This window comes from Manduca sexta, chromosome 13 (genome assembly GCF_014839805.1).
Source record: "Manduca sexta isolate Smith_Timp_Sample1 chromosome 13, JHU_Msex_v1.0, whole genome shotgun sequence".
NCBI lineage: Eukaryota > Metazoa > Arthropoda > Insecta > Lepidoptera > Sphingidae > Manduca > Manduca sexta.
Genome location: NC_051127.1, coordinates 13,668,196 through 13,687,416, shown reverse-complemented (window position 1 = coordinate 13,687,416; position 19,221 = coordinate 13,668,196). Strand labels below are relative to the sequence as shown.

Sequence of the window (19,221 nt, the reverse complement as noted above, 5' to 3'; positions counted from 1 at the left end):
GTACGTGTGTAATTTTACCCTTTACTTATTTAATATGTAACTGTTTTCTGTTCCTTTTGAATAAAATAAAATAACTTTAATGTCTAATCTTAATATATTAAATCCTTATTTATATTTGTATTTTGTACCCCCTAAGGTTAACTGGGAGAGAATGCTTTTGTCATTAATTCTAGCGATAAACATTTGTGTATAAAATTCAAATAAATAAAAATATCTAAAATTTTATCCCGTTGAAGAAATCTATCGGATTATTTCACCCATTTTAATAGAATCCGATTAATATATTATTCATAGCTTTTTTGCTGTTGGCTTAATACATATGATAAAGAAAGATGTTATGTAGTTTTAAAACTAAATAAAACCTAAATAACCAGTTAGCTTATTTATGATTAAGTAATGTAAATGTGGCGGTGGCGTTCACTAATATTTTTCTATAATGGTAATTTTACAACATAATTTACATATTTTTTTTATAAAGCCATCTATTTAGGGAAATATTTAAATCATTGCATTATAGAATTGCGCTATAAAATAACCTCTTTATAACACAAGAAATATTACCTTAGCTATTACATAAATAAAAATGATATGTCTTAAGAGTCAAGGAATGATGGCCGTAGTTTTTTTGAAAGGCAATATAATTAAAACTTACATTATTAATTAACAAAAATCTAAGTTTTATCAAATTTTGAATTTATCAGATGATAAGAAACAAAAATATTATACCAGAATCATTTACCCGTAATTTACATTTTTTAATCATTACCTATCTCTTCCAAATATGCTCGGGACAAATGGCCATGATAGCACGGGAGAGATGATTAAGTTGTAAATCTATTCTTTAACAACTACATTCCTTTAGATTTATTTGTGCACATTTCATAGGTTTAATATGATTCATAAATATCACGCACCATGCGATCCTCAAAAGGAAAGGAATTATAGAGAATAGGGAAACATACTAAGCGTATGGACATCTTAATAATGCGAATTGCAATAGCAAACTGAAATTACAGATATTATTTTTGGAAAAGTGATAATATTCCGATTAAATTAATTTGTGTAACGATTATGTTTACGCGAATGTTAGACATTGAAATAAGACTATTTTATTTATATTGGATTATATCGCATTATAAATCATGTAGAGATTGTAACTTTGACTTTCCGGATGACCAACACACCAGTCCGCCCCGTAACCACGAAGGCTAGACTTCGAAACGTCGAGAGAAAATTATAATATATAAAACCGCGATAAACTCCTATCTCTCTTTCTATGAAATAAATATTTAAATTTTCACATTACATCGTCTTTGTATGTCTATTCTATATACTATTTATCTCACTCCGATCAAATATGGTCATCTTTCCAAAATTATTTGCAATCAATACAGGCTAAACTAAACTAAACTTAGTTTAACTAGGTAAACTCCATATAATAGAGTGTAACTTAAAGTTTAATTCATATACTGTCCACTTCAATAAAAAAAACATATTTATTTGTATTATACCTAATTTAGTCACGGTCATGAAAACTTTAAACTCCGTAGGTAAATGTACATACCTAACTTTTTGTTTATTAGCCTCAGTTCGAACGAAATATTATGAAAACGCACAATAGGAAGTGAACTTACAATACAATAGTTCCATTTAGTTAAAAGAAATGTGATTCTTTTGAATTGGTCATTGGTCTCTCCCGGTAGGTCATCTCATTTAGTTTTACTATATTATAAATTTTCCTGCTATAAAAATATAGACGAATAATAAAGACAAGTATTGCATAAGGTCATTCAGAAATACTATATTTCGAAAAGTAAAAGTAGTTGAACAAGTAAAAATAATGTAAATCACTTTTTGTTCCCTAAAATAAACTTCAAAGAGGTATTATTTTAGATAAACAAAAAATATATTCCGTTAAGTTATGTGTTAAAGTGTTTTATAGTTCTGTGTTTGTTCAGCTACCTTTTTTGTTTGGCTGTATATCATAAATTAAAATAATAACCCAATAATATCAGGTGATATAATAGGTAGTTAATTTCTTCCACTGACTAGATTTACATCCTATTTATACAGAATGCAAAACTAATTGCTTCTACACTATTTATGATAATCACGACACTGAGTAATAAAAATACTTCTTAGAAACATAATAAATTCAAAACCTGTTTAATGAATTCGTAACAAGCAATGTGACCGGTGAATTGTTAACCTGACGTAAATGGGTAGGTAACCGAAATTATAACCTTCAATTATAAGTTCATTTAAATTTATTAACAATATAAAGTAGGAAAAAATATACTAACAAAGTCTATTGTAATAATTATATGATGTTTAAATGCAAATATTTATAACTTCCTTATTATATATTTTATTTTAATTCTTTATTTATTAGCAAGCTAACGGCATAAATTACTTAACAAGTTACTTGTAACGTGACATTCAAATAAAATAAGTACATTGTAATCATACAAATATTATTACAACATAGTGCATGCTACATTTAACAAATGTCGGAAACAACTTAAAACTCGGAGGTAATCCATATTCATTTAATTTACAATCCAGTTGTTTAAATGCTCTCATAAACAGCTCTAGCCTATATTTCATTCACACATAGCTTATGCGTTTGAATGGACCACATATTTGGGAAAATATGTCAACAGAATCACTACATTTTGTTATAAAAGTAGTTATCGGCTTCATTTTAAAATGTAAATATTTTAGGATATTATAAATAATTTTAGGAACTTTTTCTATAATATTCTGTTCGCTTAAGGAGTCGCTAAAGGAATGTCTTTTGAGCAACTTGTATCATATACTTAATGCAGGTGATATACTTAGCACCGGACTATGTTGTATACTTAGCCAGTAGTAGAGCCCTTATAAGTTATTTTAATTCGAAAACCTTTTAAAGTGACCATGTGTGAATTTATTTTGCGAAAAATTGTATTTTTTAGCATATAGTTTGAATCTAGTAATTTGTATGTACTATAATTCTTGTTTTTTTCTTTAAGGACAAACACGCCACGGCAGACCATGGAGTTTGCGGGCTTCCCGTTTCCAGACGACACTCCGTCATATCCTTCAGGACCGTGTTACTACAAGTATTTACAGTACTTCGCAAAGCACTTCGATTTGTTAAAAAATATTCAAGTAAGTATTTTATTATTTGTTCATTGTCATTCGGCGAACAGCGAATTCATTTTCAATAGGGATTTCAATCAGGGTAAATGAGCAATAAAAGTCGTAGGAGGTCCTTGATGCGAGCCGCTTTTAAAAGAGCGATCTGGAAATCTTTGGAGGAGGCCCATGTATAGCAGTAGACATCCTACGGCTGATGATGATGAAATAAGCAATAGTTTGTGGTACAAGGAGGTGCTACGTTTCTTGCGCTTGGTCGGGCAACACCGTATGTGTCTCTATCACGATTTGACGAGAACTAGCAAGATAGAGAAGAGATTGTAAATTGAATAGAGCATTAAGCCTACTTTGCATTCTCGTCTCAACATTGCGGTCTCTGGTCTCGCGGAGACGGGACGAGACCGAGAGTAGCTCTCCACATTTTCGCTCGCGCAGTTGTCCATTTACCCGTAGCAGTGGCGAAGGGAGAAATTTTTCAAAAGGTAAGCCAAGGCAAAAAAAAAATTGCCTGAGTCAACATATCGTAGCTAATAAAAACTAAGACACTCGTAAATAAACCTAGAAGGGAAGCCGATAGGAATGCGGTTGTAAGGACCCTTCGTCACTGACTCGTAAGTATGTAATATGGATGTGTTAGAAACGTTTATCGCTTAGCATTATATGCTGTAGCATATTACAAATGTTTGTTAATTCGAGAAAAAAGAAACTTTCAGCTACTAGACAGCCTTTTGCTCCGAGTCTGAAACACCGACATGAAGTGTAGACCACACGAACATAGGCAACACTTAATGAATATGGTCTTAACACTCTTGTAATTTGTTGTTCTCGGTTCTCTTAAGTGGCAAGAGCCTCGTTGGGTGTGAAACGGACTACCAAGACGAATGTCCGCATGTTCAAATCCCAAGGGCACACACATCTGACTTTTCTAAAAAATCATGTGTGTATTCTTTGTGAATTTATTGTTCGCTTTAACGGTGAAGGAAATCATCGTGAGGAAACCTGCACGTCTGAGAAGTTCTCTATAGGAATTTCGAAGGTGTGTGAAGTCTACCAATCCGCACTAGGCCAGCGTGGTGGACTAAGGCCTAATCCCTCTCAGTAGTAGAGGAAGCCCGTGCTCAGCAGTGGGCAAGTATATAATACAGGGCTGATATTATTATTATATTATTAATTTGTTGTTCTCATATAGTTTTGGAAAGAATGTGGAGCGGGCTTTAGTGCGAAGAATTTAGTTGCTTAGTCCAATCAACTATTTAAGTAGTAAATAATTTCTAGTTGCTAGAAATATTTTTGTATTAATCTAACAGAATCGTGTTGAGACTTAAATGCTGGCATAAAACAATAAAAAAACCATAACAATCAATTACTATACAATTTCCCACAAGAGCCTATATTAAAAAATATAACCTTCATTTGTATTTTAACCACGTAGGTTTGTCTTTAGGCCGCGGCCACATAACGCCAGCAATTTGCGGTTTACTTTGAGCTAGCATTACTTTTTATAGTATGAATAATAAATAATTTACATAATAGATGATATTTTCTTAGATTGGCAGGTAATCTGTGATTTGTGTTATTTATTTTTCTTTGACTAAAGGAAATGAACATTATTATATCGATTACACAAATAAATAATAATAAGTTATAATGAAAATTAAGAAAATAAAAGAACGATGAATAAATGTCGGCTACGTGGTTTGGTTACGTGTGATCGTATCCTTATCTTCGAACATCCTTATGTATTTTGTGTTGCTAGTGTACGGCTTAATGTATTAGCTAATCTCAAATTCCAATGATTATTGTAGGTCAAAGCAAAATATTGTAAATTCAAAGCATGAACTATCTTTTTATGCAATACCTTTTAACCGCATTAAAATATTCACATAGAGAATATTAGAAATACCGCACGTTAATATAAATGAATTTCTTGTGAATAAACGCAGATACAAAATATTTATTAACCTATTAAATAGAATATTATAACTCTTTTGGTTCGCCTTTTTAAGTGATTGAAAAAAAATATATTTATGGAAACAATTAGTTTTGTTTTTATATAATTCCTGTGATCCATTAACTTGCTTTTTTATTTTGACTTACAGTAAGAATAATACTTTTTAAAACTTTGTTTTTATACAGCATATTCCAGAAAATAAGTTTATATTGGAATCATTTTCCGCATGTTTATCTGTCTATCTAAATTCTATAGAATATTCTAGACACATCCGCAAAGATTATAACAATGTAAAAGTAAAATGGTATCAAATCAATTTATTCACACTTGCGATTTCCTTTCGCACTTTGCAGTGACGTGACGCGAATGTCTATATTCGTATTTCCTCTCATTTTAACAACATTAAAATAATAGTTTATTTTAATCACAGAAATATAAAATGTACGTTATATTTAATGGTTGACGTTAAAGCGATAATGGTCAAACAATTAACTTCATAAAATGACGCAATGACAATAATAATTTTGTTGGCGAAGTTTTTTCGTGACACACCTTTTGGAGTTATTATAATTTATCAATTTCTTAAACTAATAACCTTGATATATTAGCGTATATTTTACCGACATATATATATATATATATATATATATATATATATATATATATAAAGACGAGACACTTTTTATCACGAGGTGGTATTGCGTATTATTTTTCTATAAAGGGAAGTAGACAATTTACATGTAACTAGATAGTCTTCACAAAGGTGAATGAGCGAGTCAGGTGACTCCTTGAGCTTCTCTGCTTGATATCCTACAAGTAAGTACCGCCGCGGCACTACCACCGCCAATTCTCTAGTAGTTACAAAAGGATTTATAAAGGTGATAAATTCTCTGATTCAATTCTTATTTGAATATGTATTAAAAATTAAAGTATCTTGATTTAGGTGAGGAAATGTTTGCTCACGCCGCTCACCCTACCGTATCTTCTCGCGCTTTATCTTCACCCATTGTTGCATTGTTCATGACATCGTTAACCAAATAAGGAAACTTGTCAACGGCCAATTATGTGTGAATCTTGAATTATATTATGCTAATGTCGATGTTTTTAAATTTGAAAAGTTGTGTCAAGAACAAGAGCCCATTCATTTTCGTGAATTGATGATGTTCCATTGTAGCCGTATAAGGAAAGTTGTCAAGCCCACACGTCGTGGACCAAGGCTTCAATTGATTGTGATCCAGATTTGTAATACAAAAAACTAGGTGGGGAGTGAAATTATCGGTATGGGTTTCAGTGATTGATAAATACTTTGGAATGTAGAGTTTAATTATGAAAATGAAGTTTGATGAATTTTTCGATTGTGTGTTACTATGAATCCGAATTATGTTTACCTTTTTCTTAATACAAAATAGTTCTGTAAACAGGTATATATTGCAAATAGCATGTAATCAAATTAGCTTATTGTGAAATTTGTTTATCTCATGCAACACACTTAAGAGTTGGACGTGACTGCTCGATAGATTTGAAACAAAAACAAGTTATATATTGTATTTACAAGAACTATGATGTCCATACGGTACAATGTAGACAATGTAATAGCCAGTGTAACTGATAATTACTTGAGATTTTATACACAAAATCACGAACGCAGTACATTCCACGCAGTGCTTCGTAATTCAAAGTTCTGGTTGATGTTTTTGGCCCTACTGTTTATGATGAATCTACTATTTATGATCGTTAGCTTATTTTTATTATTACTAGTTAGATCGTAGCCCTTACCAAAAGCCTAGCTACTTGCTCGTGTTGTCATATAAATATTTTTTTCAGGTGCGCAGTCTAGTGACCTCAGTGAAGTGGGTCGATGATCATTGGGAACTGACTTATTACAACTCAGAGTCTAAACAAAGTCGCACAGAAACTTGTGATTTCGTGGTCGTCGCCAGCGGTCAATACCTTTTGCCGTCATGGCCTAAGATCGAGGGGCTTGAAACTTTTAGAGGTAACTACCTGAATGAATTTACAAAGTAAATATACTCATTAAGAATTTGTGTTCAGACTGTTCTTAAGGTTCAGTTTTACTAAGATGAGCCATAAAACAATGCCTAAATGTATGTACACTTATCTCTATCTAATATAGTTTTTAATCCAAATCTCCTTGAACAATACATTACCACTTCATTCATTCAATATTTTTTAGGAAACATGATCCATAGTCATGATTACAAGGACCCTGAAGACTATAGAAACCATAGGGTGCTAGTCGTTGGCGCCGGAGCTTCAGGTCTGGACCTCGCTACCCATCTTTCCAACGTGACGAGCAAATTGGTGCACAGCCATCACGCGATGTTCAATCAACCACACTTTGGTGACACCTATGTTCGGAAGCCGGACATAATGGCGTTCACGGCCACAGGAGCCATATTCCAAGATGGCACGTTTGAGGAACTCGACGATGTTATATTTTGTACAGGTATGGATGGAATCATTATGGATTCTTATACGGACTTAATAGTAGTGTGGAATGTTCCATTTAAGTTTTTTATAGCGTACGGTTTACTGAGTTTTATCATTATGGAATACTCCATTGAAGCTTGTGATATTTATATATATTACTTCTTTTATATATCTGCAAACGAAAGCGTGTATATTTTTTATGCTATAAAGTTGCATTTTAGCTTCAGATCCTCATAGATTGTTATGATATAATCCATTGAAATTTACGAGACTACGATAACTTATTTTATCGGGGGCTCGGCTACGTGGCCTCACTGTACCTAATGATAAGTGAAGTCATACCCAAAAACGTGACGAGCGCCAAGAGATAAATATTCTCGGACAATCGGCATATGCTGGCCTGATTTATTGCTTCTTTTGCACCGCTTTTTTGTAGGTACTTATATAAGATATAGGTTTTATAACTGTTCGTGTGGCGTTGTGGTTATTTATAAAAACTTGTTCTGATAAAAACATAACACAAGAGCAGCTATGACGTTCGACGCGTACCTAGAAGTTATATTTATAAAAACCCATTTTTTAGAAAACTAAACTATGATGTCTCGAGATAACTATATGATCCTCATTAGAAAACTATTGGGTAGATATGTACATATAAATACAACATCATTGAAACGTCAACTGTAATGTTCTAGCATTAGGGTATATTTCCGTTTGTTACTAAAATCCTTAACGAGTGCACCATCAGTAGGTGTTCAGCCTAACTAGTAATATGATGGACTTATAGTTTTTCCTATTTATGTTTGGTTTGTAGGTTACAGATACAATCACCCGTTCCTGGACAGCAGCACGGGAGTGACTGCAACTGACAAGTTCATCCTGCCGCTCTACCAACAAGTCGTCAACATCAAACATCCCAGTATGACGTTTGTTGGCATTTCTAAGAGAATTATAAACAGGGTTTTGGATGCTCAGGTTTGTTTATAATATTATTCTGTACTTATTTACAAAAATATATCTCTAACTCCTTTGGTCACGCCAGTGACATCGTGTGGCATAATTTGTTAAATTTTCTAATATTTTATGGTAGTTTACAAGGAAGACAATTGCCCAGACATTTGGAAATTTCAGAAAACTTAACAACATTTTTACTTTGCCCTTTCATTAATTTGGCAGATATTGTTTGTAGAATTGAGTTTACTATATTTGAACAAATATTTTTTTACTTACAGGCTGAATATTCAGCAGCCTTGGCCGCTGGCAAGTTTGAGATTCCGTCGCAAGAAGAGATGCTGAATATCTGGCTTAGCCATGTGTACAACATCCAAACGAAAGGAATGAAAATAGTTGATGTCAATGTTATTGGAAATGATATGGTAAGAATAACTTGATGTAAGTGAAAAGGAAATGTATGGAAACGATTACATGAAAGATATACATGGAACTAAATGTTAGACGGGAAGAAGAAAGAAATCAAATACGAATACAATTGGGCGAAAATCTGGATATTAATTAAGCAGACTTAAGAAATCTTAGCGATATATTATTTAAGATACCTAGTTTCATTAAACTACGATAAATCCAAAGAAAATGACATTATATATTTTGTTGTACTTCCAGGACCAGTATTTCGGCAACCTAACTCAAGAAGCAGGCGTAGTCCGTGCTCCCTTAGTGCTCTCGGAGATGAGAGATTTCAACGCAGTTAACCGTCTAGAAGACCTACTTAACTACCGCGACTACGACTACAAGATTATGGACGACTCTCATTTTGAAAGGAAATATAATCCCAGGAAAGTATTGCCATGTCCGATTGATGATTTGTAAAATGTAAAGGAACACTTAAATATTTCCTTAGTCGCATTTTTTTATTACAAAGTAACTAAATATTTGATTTTTCGTTGAATCTCTTTTTAATGTTAAATATTTAACCCACATCACAAATAACTGTTAATATCAACTTTAAATTAATGTTGGTCAAATAATAAACTATGACATTATTATCGCGACAAGTAAGTGGAGGAGCTCGTTAAATGTAAAGTATGAAGCTGGCTCATAAAGATTCCAATTTGTATATTTTGTAAATTTTAGCAATATTAAATAGATACATTTTTATATCTTTTATTTTTTTATAAACAATACTTAAAGTATTGTTTATAAGTCCGTCCAATATAGTTTTATTGTTTGACAGAGTATTTTTTTTAGTTCAGTTTATTTTTAGATTCCATGTTTTATTGATTATCCTTTTACCCAGTTAAACTGACATTAAAATTGTATAAAAAAAAACTATGATATTCGTATCACAAAATATGATTTATTTTAATCGTTACCATTATATTAATAAACATAATTAAATGTAATAATTTCATAAGTACAAATACAGGAATTGAAAATATCACTTGCGTTTTCTTCTTGCCCGATTATAATTCTTTTCTGACCGTAGCAAGAGGTGCAAAAGCTGGCAGGTAGCAATAATAATGTTGCGTGTGGTAATATTGTAATAATGCCAAGTACGATTGGAATAACAAAGTAGTTACCATTTTATAAATCGAACTATTTTGTTATAAATTATAAAAAATATAAATATCTTTATTAAATTAATAGGGGACCGGCCTATGCTTGATTTTGTACATTATTCTATATGTAATGGTTTATAATACGAAAAAGAAGCACTCCTGCGAAAACTGCATCACAATTGGTTAAAAAATGAGCGAGTAATTCATATTTAAAATATTGTAACGTGCAGAAGTGGGCGCGATGTGGGGATATCGCTTCAACTCTTTTTCGCACGCGTCGTAATTCCCGGTGACGTCACACGTGGGTATTTCGTCTCTTTCTGTTTGTTGTTAATTACCCTTCCACCGAAATTCAAAGACTTATAACTTGTTGATTTTTTACCGGATTTTAATAATTCCTTCTGTGTTATAATTTATATTATGTAAATATTTGATAATAGTAAAGAACAAAAATGAGTCCGGTACCCTATTGTTGAAAATAATGGACTGGGTAACATTTTTACAAAATTAGTCATTAGAAAGTGATTGACAAAGCGAATGTTACGTCTCTTTTCTGTAAAGGTAAGTATATTAAGAGGCAATTATTTCCCGTACATTCGCTTTATCTCCCACATTTTTTGACTGTTGATCAATTTTAATAATCCCAATCACAATCATTCAATCGATACCGAAAATGAACCAATCAAAATAAGGTACATAGGGATGTTACGCAAACTTTATTCTAATTCGTTAGTCTTCGAGATTGTTCCAAAGGTGGCGCGTGGCGGTTCTTTATTCAAATTGGTCGTATGAATTAACAGTTGGATAAGATGAAACAGTTTACAGAATTTATCTTTATCTATGGATACACAGAACGGTTGTCACTGTATGGTGGGTCTTCTATAGTTCTGACGAAAGTGTGGTCATCTATGACCGTGTATACGTAGTCCCGGAATGTGTAAAGGTTTTCGAGCTTCGCATCGGTGTCGGTGGTTCGGATTTTAAACATGACAGGCGGAACCCGGTCGATTCCGGACTCTTCAGAAAGGCCGGCGTAGTATTCGTCCTGAAAAAAGTTATGAATTCTCACTTAAGTAATTGAACTTGAGTAACGGCCAATTTCTTTATTGACTGTTTCAGTCGAAACATTGTTACTTTTGTTCAAATAAAGTTTGAATTATGACAACTATTATAGTGTTTACCTGAGTTGTCACTTTTACAGTTGATGAATAAACTATAATAATTAAAGCTGTCATGCCTAAACAAAATATAATGTAATCCCGGCTAGTTACCGGAATAATACAGCCAATTTAAAGTTACTAATATATGGCCCTGCATCACAAGTGTCAAGTAATTTTATTTGACAGTTGTCGTTTGAAACAGTTAATGTAGATAATACGTACTTATTTTAATATCATTTATTTGAGAGTATAGATTACAGTGTGACTTTTGTATTGAGTCAGATTACACATTAATGTGACGAGAAGCACGTACTCAGGAATTGCGAAATAAGCCATAAGAAGTGTTTAACACTATTTTCAAAGGCCTACCTCTTTTTCTCCTAAGAAGTGTATGTGAGACATTGGGAGGCTTTTCGATTGCAGCACGTCAGCGCGCCGCTGCCACTCCTGCATCATCACGTCGTGGGGCGGCAGTGTGAAGTTGCCTTTTATTAGAGCGGTAGCGTAACGAGCCTGAAACGTTAATTGTAACATAGGCGTATTAAAATTCGAAGAAAAATACTTTTTAAACACATTGTGCGCACAGAGGGTGTGAGATTTGGCATAAATAAAGTTCAAGTATATAGATACCGAAGTGCTAGCAGCTAAGTTAATGGTCAGGGGTCTCTAAAGCGCTTCTCAAACCTGACAGTGACTTTTTTTTAGTCATCACCCCTTGAAAACTAACAGAGCATCATACCTGTCTAAAAGACTACTTTAAGGTCCTCACATGACTTGCTAAATGCTTGTTTATGCTTGTTAAATTTGGCCGGGTTCCCCACTTTTTTTTTGGTTACCTAGCTACTCCATTGGTCAGGAAGCAGTCTCCTTATTTTAATATTGAGTACTTTCATTATAGAGACGTAATATAAAATTACACGATTTAAGTAATTTTGTATAGTGGGTTGGAGTTAAGAGAATTCCGAGAGGGATCGGGAGAGAGAGGATCCCTCCCGTCGTCAGAGGAGACGTAGGAGGCGCCGGGTGGACGACTGACCGGCGTCTCCCGCCCTGTGGATTGGGGGCGTTTGGAGAATTTCACCACGGTATCCCCTGCCTGTCGTAAAAGGCGACTAATTGGGGGCCACGATGGGGGTCGTCGGCGGGCAGCAGGGGGCTGTCCGCCCTTGTGCATTTTTGTGCGTCTTTGCACAATTTTCGGCTGACCCCCGGGATGGACGGCAGTGTGCAGTTGGCCTCATGCTGCCGTAGACGCCGAGGGCGTCCTTCTGTGCGCGGGGGCTCCTGAGCCCCCCCCTCACAGGAGACGGGCCGCACTAGGCGGCACCGCGCAGGGGCGGCTGTGGAAGTAGACTTAGACATTTCCGTCAGAGGAAACTCGCATTCGGCCCTAATGCGCCGAAGATGGCCACCGCGGAGTTTTAGTTGGTATGCCGTGCGTTGTATATAGGTTAGGGACTCGGCTCGGCGGTCGCCTGAAGGTCGACATCAAATCCGGGCGGCGCAATGCCGGGTCGTAAGGCACGGTGACCCCAACATAACCGCTCAGTCGCCCCCCACGAAGGCTGAGCGGTAGTCATAAGACACTTTCTCCGCGAAAACAAAAAAAAAAAAAAAAAGGAGTTAAGAGAATTAGTATATTGTGGTGTAAAGGGACGTGCCATCGGATTTTTTCTTATTAACTGTATTTTTTTTGTATACGGGAACGGAAAAGTTACCACACTGCACCTGATGGTAAGTGGAGTGTAGTCAATAGAATGCTAACTAACGAGAGATGATTATCCCTGGGCAGTTGGCACAATTATGTCGGCCTGTTGGAACTAGATATACCCAGGCTGATCCTGGAGCGCGACATACTTACATGGACCTCTATGGCGAGTTTTAACACCTTGTGTACGCTGATCGCTATTCGGGCGGATACGAAATATATCCTACCACCAGCAATAGTTATATTTCCTAGTGATGATAATACCAACAGCTTACCTGAGCGTCTAGAGCAACTACCAAGCAAGCACGCACGACCAGTCCAATCATGATCATCGATGGCTGATGTATGTTCACCATGTACTTATACAAGGGCGACACGCTGTGTGGTTTCAAGTTTAATTCGCAGGTCTCGTCTAAGAAGGGGAAATCATAATGGAAACCTGGAATTTATGACAATAATTTAGTTATTTGACGGAAAAAAATTGTGAACGTAACGACAAGCTCATAAAATCTTTACATATTATAAGACAAAGTCCCAACCGCGTCTATCTAAATGCTATAAATTCAAAAACTACCGAGAGGATTTCGATGAAACATAGGTATAGTTTAAGACCCTGGAGAGGGCATAGATTACTTTTATTTAGGAAAAACGTAAAGCAGGAGTTTTATGCCGGTGCAAAAGCTAATATATTAAAAAAACTATAGAATCTTCTATAAAACTAGTTTGGACTTATGATTTCTTAACGTTAATTGCGATATAGAAATTTTAGTCTCATGGGTGAAAAATGGTTAAAAAATAGGACTGTTAAACAATAAAAAAAAAACTATATTCATAATGAATGTAAGACGGGGCAATTGGACGTACAATTGTTAAAGTTAAGTCAGATGCTGAACATTTTTAAACTAAAAAGTATACCTGTGCAATAAATAACGTCATCAATCTCCTCAAATGTGCCATCAACGAAAATAACTCCAGTTTCATTGAACATTTTGACATCTGGCTTTTTTACGTAATGCGGAGGGAATTGCGTCCTGAAATTGACAGGTGAGTGGTGGCTGTGGAACATGGTGGAGCACACGTGGGTGACGTCCATGCCGATGTCCATGCCGGAGGGTCCAGCGCCGATCACCAGCACGCGGCGACCGCGATACGGCTCCGGGGTTTTGTAGTCATGACTGTGAATTATTGTTCCTGGAAGTTGGTTTTTATTTAACAGCTGCGTTGTATCTAATTGTAGATTAATTTAAATAAATACATATATTATAAAACAACGTTCCCGTCGTGTTTGTATGAATGCGGTAAAGTCAAAAACTACCGAACGGATATCGATTAAATTGGTATGGAGGTAGTTCGAGAATGGGAAGAATATAGGCTATATTTTATGCCGGAAAAACTCTTTTACGCGGGCAAAGCCGCGAGAAAAGTATTAAATAAGAAAAAAACTCTATCGACTACATTGTATATGAATATGGTCATAATAAATGCAATATTAAAACAATATAATTTTTATCAATTATCGAAAGAGTTATTTATTTCTTCTTTTAATAGTTTACTTTTTAGAGATATGTTATTGTTATGAATGCTGCTCCGGCGCATAGATTAACTGGATAAACTGGTTGGTAAATATGAGGACAGTGTGGTTGCGAAACACGCCACTTGGGATTGAATCTCGGGAAGTGATTGTTAATTGTAATCATGATTAATATTTTTTAATAATTGCATAAGTGAAACCTGTTTATATTTTGTTATAAATCAACACTACCTTGAAATATGTCTTCGCCAGGTATGTTCGGCATATTCGGTTTGCTAAAATGTCCATTCGCAACTATAACGTAGTCGAACTCCTCATTAAATTGCTGGCCCGTTTTTACATTTTGATATTTGACTTTCCATACATCGTCTTCACGCCTTACTGACACAGCGTTGTGTAAAAACTGAAATACATGCCAAATTAAAATTAACTTTATACAAGGATATTATAATTTGGTATAATTAAATTAAAATGATGCTTAAGCTCAAAAACCGGAAAGTCTGGAGTCATGCCCGTGTGCAGTACACTGGGTATCAAAAATTTCAAGAGATTTTTGGTCCCAAGAGAATATTTTCTTTACAATTGGTGAAATATATAATTTGTAGAATGAATTTAAACGACGTGTGGCGAAAGGTCCTTATAAACCGATTCTTGCCGGTTTTATGGAGAATTTCAATAGAATCTAATTAAAATTAGAACGATTTGTAGGCCCCATTTTTGCAAATAAGTACCAATTTGTTGACTGGGGTTCCATTTAGGAAAATTTCGTCTTTCGCCACTGCAGAATGCATTAAAGGCTGGTTCTGATATTAACTTTACCTTTATGTACTTTTCTAATTCGAAATGCTTTGCATAAGACTGCAGATATTCGTAAAATATGTGCCAAGGCGGAAACGATGGGATGCCATCTGGTAATGGAAAGCCTCTCATCTCCATTGTTGGTTTGGGTAAATTAGTTCTGTAAAAGAGTTTTTTAATTTAGCGCCATCTATTGGTTCAACACACTACTGTACAGTGTTTGAATAACTCTGTATAGCTCTAGTGTACACCGAATTTCCCGGAGTGTAGAGCATTTCATTTGCATTGCAATCATTATATTAATTATAAATATCTGTGCATACCAACAGAAGGATATCTATTCTAAACCATGCAATAAAGTGTATTTGGTATTAAGCATGCATCACGTAGTATTATATAGATATAGAGTTTTATGATATTAAAATATTTATTGCTAAACATATGATATGGAGATAAAGATTTTGGTTTTATTTCTTCGAACACTTAAGTACCTGTTTATATCTGATTTCTTATCAGTAGGTACATAAGTATTTATATAGACAATAAATTTATTGCATAAAAACTGTTAAAGAAATTGATACATACCTTAGATTGCTGTACATGCTTGTATGTAAGGGGGAGGCCATTTTCGTCGGTGCCCACCCTTGGATCATATCTCCAGGTACCGCCGACGTATCTAGTCGATTCTAAAACTGTAAAATTAATACCTTCTTCTTTAAGATATCTTGCGGAAGCCAAACCGGCTACGCCAGCGCCAATGACGCAAACTCGTTTCGCCTGGAATTCAAAATAAGCGTATTTTTATTAACGCTTGTTGAAAATATCTTTGCCAATAGATATGTAGTTTTAAGAATTATTTTAAATGTATATAGTAGTAAATATCCGATATTTATTGTTAGGGTTTTATTTCATATTTTGTGTTTGACATGACGTGCATACAATAAAAGAATACATATCTTCCTAAGCCAAATAGAGAATTTTATTGGGTTGATTTATAATTTTTTTAATTGGTTTGTGAGACAGATGATACAGTAAAGTAGAAATTAATTTGAATAATTGCTTATAATTACAAGCTACATTTGAGAAGAAAATTGTGTGATGCATTTTTAACTTTAAATAATTAAGTATATTAAATAGCCATGAACATAGTTTTGTTCATTAGTCAAAACATTTTGATATGGCGCGTGCAGAACAAATCAATTTGATAATTATTATGGTTTAACGTATTAAACTTATGAAACACCCGCACTAGTATTATATAGGTACCCCAATTATTTTCTTACTTTATGTATAAATAAATCATATAAAAATAAAGATTAAAATAATCACCTATGTGTAAGGAAACAAAGTCCAAATTATCGGAACTTGTCGATTGTCTCAATGATTTGCATTAGATATTAAAATAAATTTTAGACCACTAGTAAACAATAAATTTCACACTTGAAAATAGATGGCGTTGTTAGTAAATATTATTTATCTGCTGTCTTCGATTTAGTGTTTGTACAATATTAAGAAACATGATTCGTAAACGCCATGCCAATGTCAATGTTCAAGGTTGTTTTAATTTTTTTTTCTTTCATCAATGAACGTTAATTATCTCGACTGTTAATAATATAATGTTAATAACGATACGATAATTTTGTACAAATATTACGCAATGCTCTACATATATTTTATAAGCAAGGGGGCAAAACGATAAATCGAAATAATAAACCATTACGTGGTGCTATTATACAAGTGAGATAAGAAGTAGGCATAGTGCTTATACTTTATCAAGAAAAAATCGTCTATAAACCTGCAAGACGATTTAGGGTTTTTAAAATTGAATACACAGGCGTGCTTGAAAATATACTTTGTTTATGAAATGTAAAAACTAAAACTTGTAATTTTAAATTTCCATTTGTTAAAATGCACCATCTAGCTGTATTCATCTTGGTAAGCTTTCGAAAGAAATCATAATTTTTCATGATCGAAAACACGTTTTTTCATTGTTGTTATTTTTTATCTAAATTAATATATATTTATCGTATTATTTAGCTGAATTAAAGCAATTTTATAAAAACTAAAGACAATAAGAAAAATTAACATCAACTCAAAATTTTTCTCCAGTGTGAGAATATTAAAAATCCGCATGAAATAAATTTATGCTTATTTTATACGTATTAGCTTTTAGTGTAATAATATTATTATTATCAAAGAGTATACCTGTAATACAAATAATATATAAATAATACATAGTTCCGCAAAGTATAGTGGAGATTAACCAGAGATGTTATCAGAGAACATTTTTATACTAAAAACATGTGATGATGATCAAATGATGTAGAATACAAACGAGATTCGTAAACACAACGCTAATGTCAATGTCTAAGGTATTCCAAATATAAATAAATCTCTACATATTCATAAAACAAGGTTAGTTTTATGTTTCAAATACAGTGTTAAATAATAATAATATGACAATATTGTACTTGCAAATAAAATTAATTATAAGCGCGTAAAAATAAAATACGTACCATAATGGTTTGTACACAATGTAAACTATGTTTTTATTCCATTCACCATTAATTTCGTCGTTTAGTATCGCAGATCTTGATATTTTTTATCAGTTTACACAAGACTGTTTTGCACGGCGTGTATACAATGACTGTTATAATAAATATTATAATGTAGACAGTCGAATATAAACTAACCGTGCGTGTAAGAAACAATAGATCGTAAGCGCCATGTCAATTTTGACATTATCTCAATTGAAAGGAAATTATCGTTTTATTGCAAACAAAAATTCTGCTTAGAGAAGTCGAAAACTATGTGATGGCTTCATTTATCCTTATTAGTGTTGGCAGTAATAATGTTTTCCAATTGTCGACAAATGTAGGTTATTCGGTAGATTATCTCGTTGCCGAATAAACATATTAAGTATTCAATTTTATCTAACTTTCATCCTGGTTCTACTGAGGGAATAATTACATGTTTTACAATACATACACTGTTTCTCTCATGGTAATTATTGTGTAAGTATTTTATAATGTCGTCCGCGCGATAGTATAGTTCGTGAATCAACATAGAGGTCAGTAGGGTCTCCATGGCCACTAGCGATGTTACAAATCTTATATGCATTCGTAAAGGCGCTCCCGTAATTTATATTAGCATCTTTTTTGATATTCGTAATTAATAATTATGAAAATATATTTAAGAATAAACCGTTTGCATCTAATATTCAAACATCAATCGATCCATTTAACTGCCAAATTCGTTTTAAATATAGAAGACCGCAAAGGCACAAACACTAAAACATAAATTGTCGCATTTTTGGCGCGGTTTTTAAAAACCCTAAATAAACAGATTCAAAGGACTTACATATTTTCATAGACTTATAAAAACGTTTATTTGAGTTCATCATTATAATTAAAGTTAAACAAATTTGTATACGGTTTGAGGTATCTCATTTTGTGGCGCGACGTGACACTATTATCTAATCCTTATCAATTCTAAACAAAATCTTTTGTCTGTAAATGATCGAACGTAGTAAACACAGGAGAACATTGGATATTTTTTTTCATTGTAGATGACGAGCATGCGGTATAGCGAGCCATATTTTCCTCTGTATTAATCTCACATTTTTTCATTGTATTACGTTAGCTATGAACACCTACAATGTTCGACGAATTGACTTAGAGTGATACAATGAGCACTGAGAAAATGAGGTTTTATGGGTAATATTGGATTGGACATCACAGTTTATTTTATTGGAAACGTATTAGCGCGGCTGTGACTGGCTAGCTATTGCGTTCTCATACTACACGAAATTCTGACGTATCCCCCCGGTCAGGCACCGGCACCCAGTTTTCTCAGTAAAAAATGTACCGAAATTTTGTGCAGACAAAACTGGGTGTAGCGTAGCTTTGCCAGTTATAATTGGAATAATCTATTCAGAATGATTTCTTATGTTTACGCGAATGTTA

General features: G+C 33.7%; 2 protein-coding genes across 3 annotated transcripts in view; one reads left to right on the top strand and one right to left on the bottom strand.

Annotated features, from left to right (window-relative positions):
- Window positions 1-9,655, top strand: part of LOC115445006 (senecionine N-oxygenase-like) — a 52,968-nt gene extending 43,313 nt beyond the window's left edge. For both annotated transcript variants that reach the window (XM_037438307.1, XM_030171042.2), the window contains exons 3-8: window positions 3,015-3,153; window positions 6,917-7,088; window positions 7,287-7,559; window positions 8,358-8,518; window positions 8,776-8,919; window positions 9,164-9,655. In XM_037438307.1, coding sequence (XP_037294204.1) covers window positions 3,015-3,153; window positions 6,917-7,088; window positions 7,287-7,559; window positions 8,358-8,518; window positions 8,776-8,919; window positions 9,164-9,370 — 1,096 coding nt within the window. In that variant the 3' untranslated portion in view covers window positions 9,371-9,655. The remainder of the gene's footprint in view (window positions 1-3,014; window positions 3,154-6,916; window positions 7,089-7,286; window positions 7,560-8,357; window positions 8,519-8,775; window positions 8,920-9,163) is intronic.
- A 1,104-nt stretch (window positions 9,656-10,759) lies between these two features.
- On the bottom strand, window positions 10,760-18,020 carry LOC115445008 (senecionine N-oxygenase). The gene is given in 9 exon segments (XM_030171044.2): window positions 10,760-11,104; window positions 11,589-11,732; window positions 13,203-13,366; window positions 13,843-14,118; window positions 14,690-14,861; window positions 15,278-15,416; window positions 15,842-15,876; window positions 15,878-16,033; window positions 17,773-18,020. Coding segments are annotated over 9 exon segments (1,296 nt in total). The 5' UTR covers window positions 17,776-18,020; the 3' UTR covers window positions 10,760-10,897.
- Window positions 18,021-19,221: the final 1,201 nt, after the last annotated feature.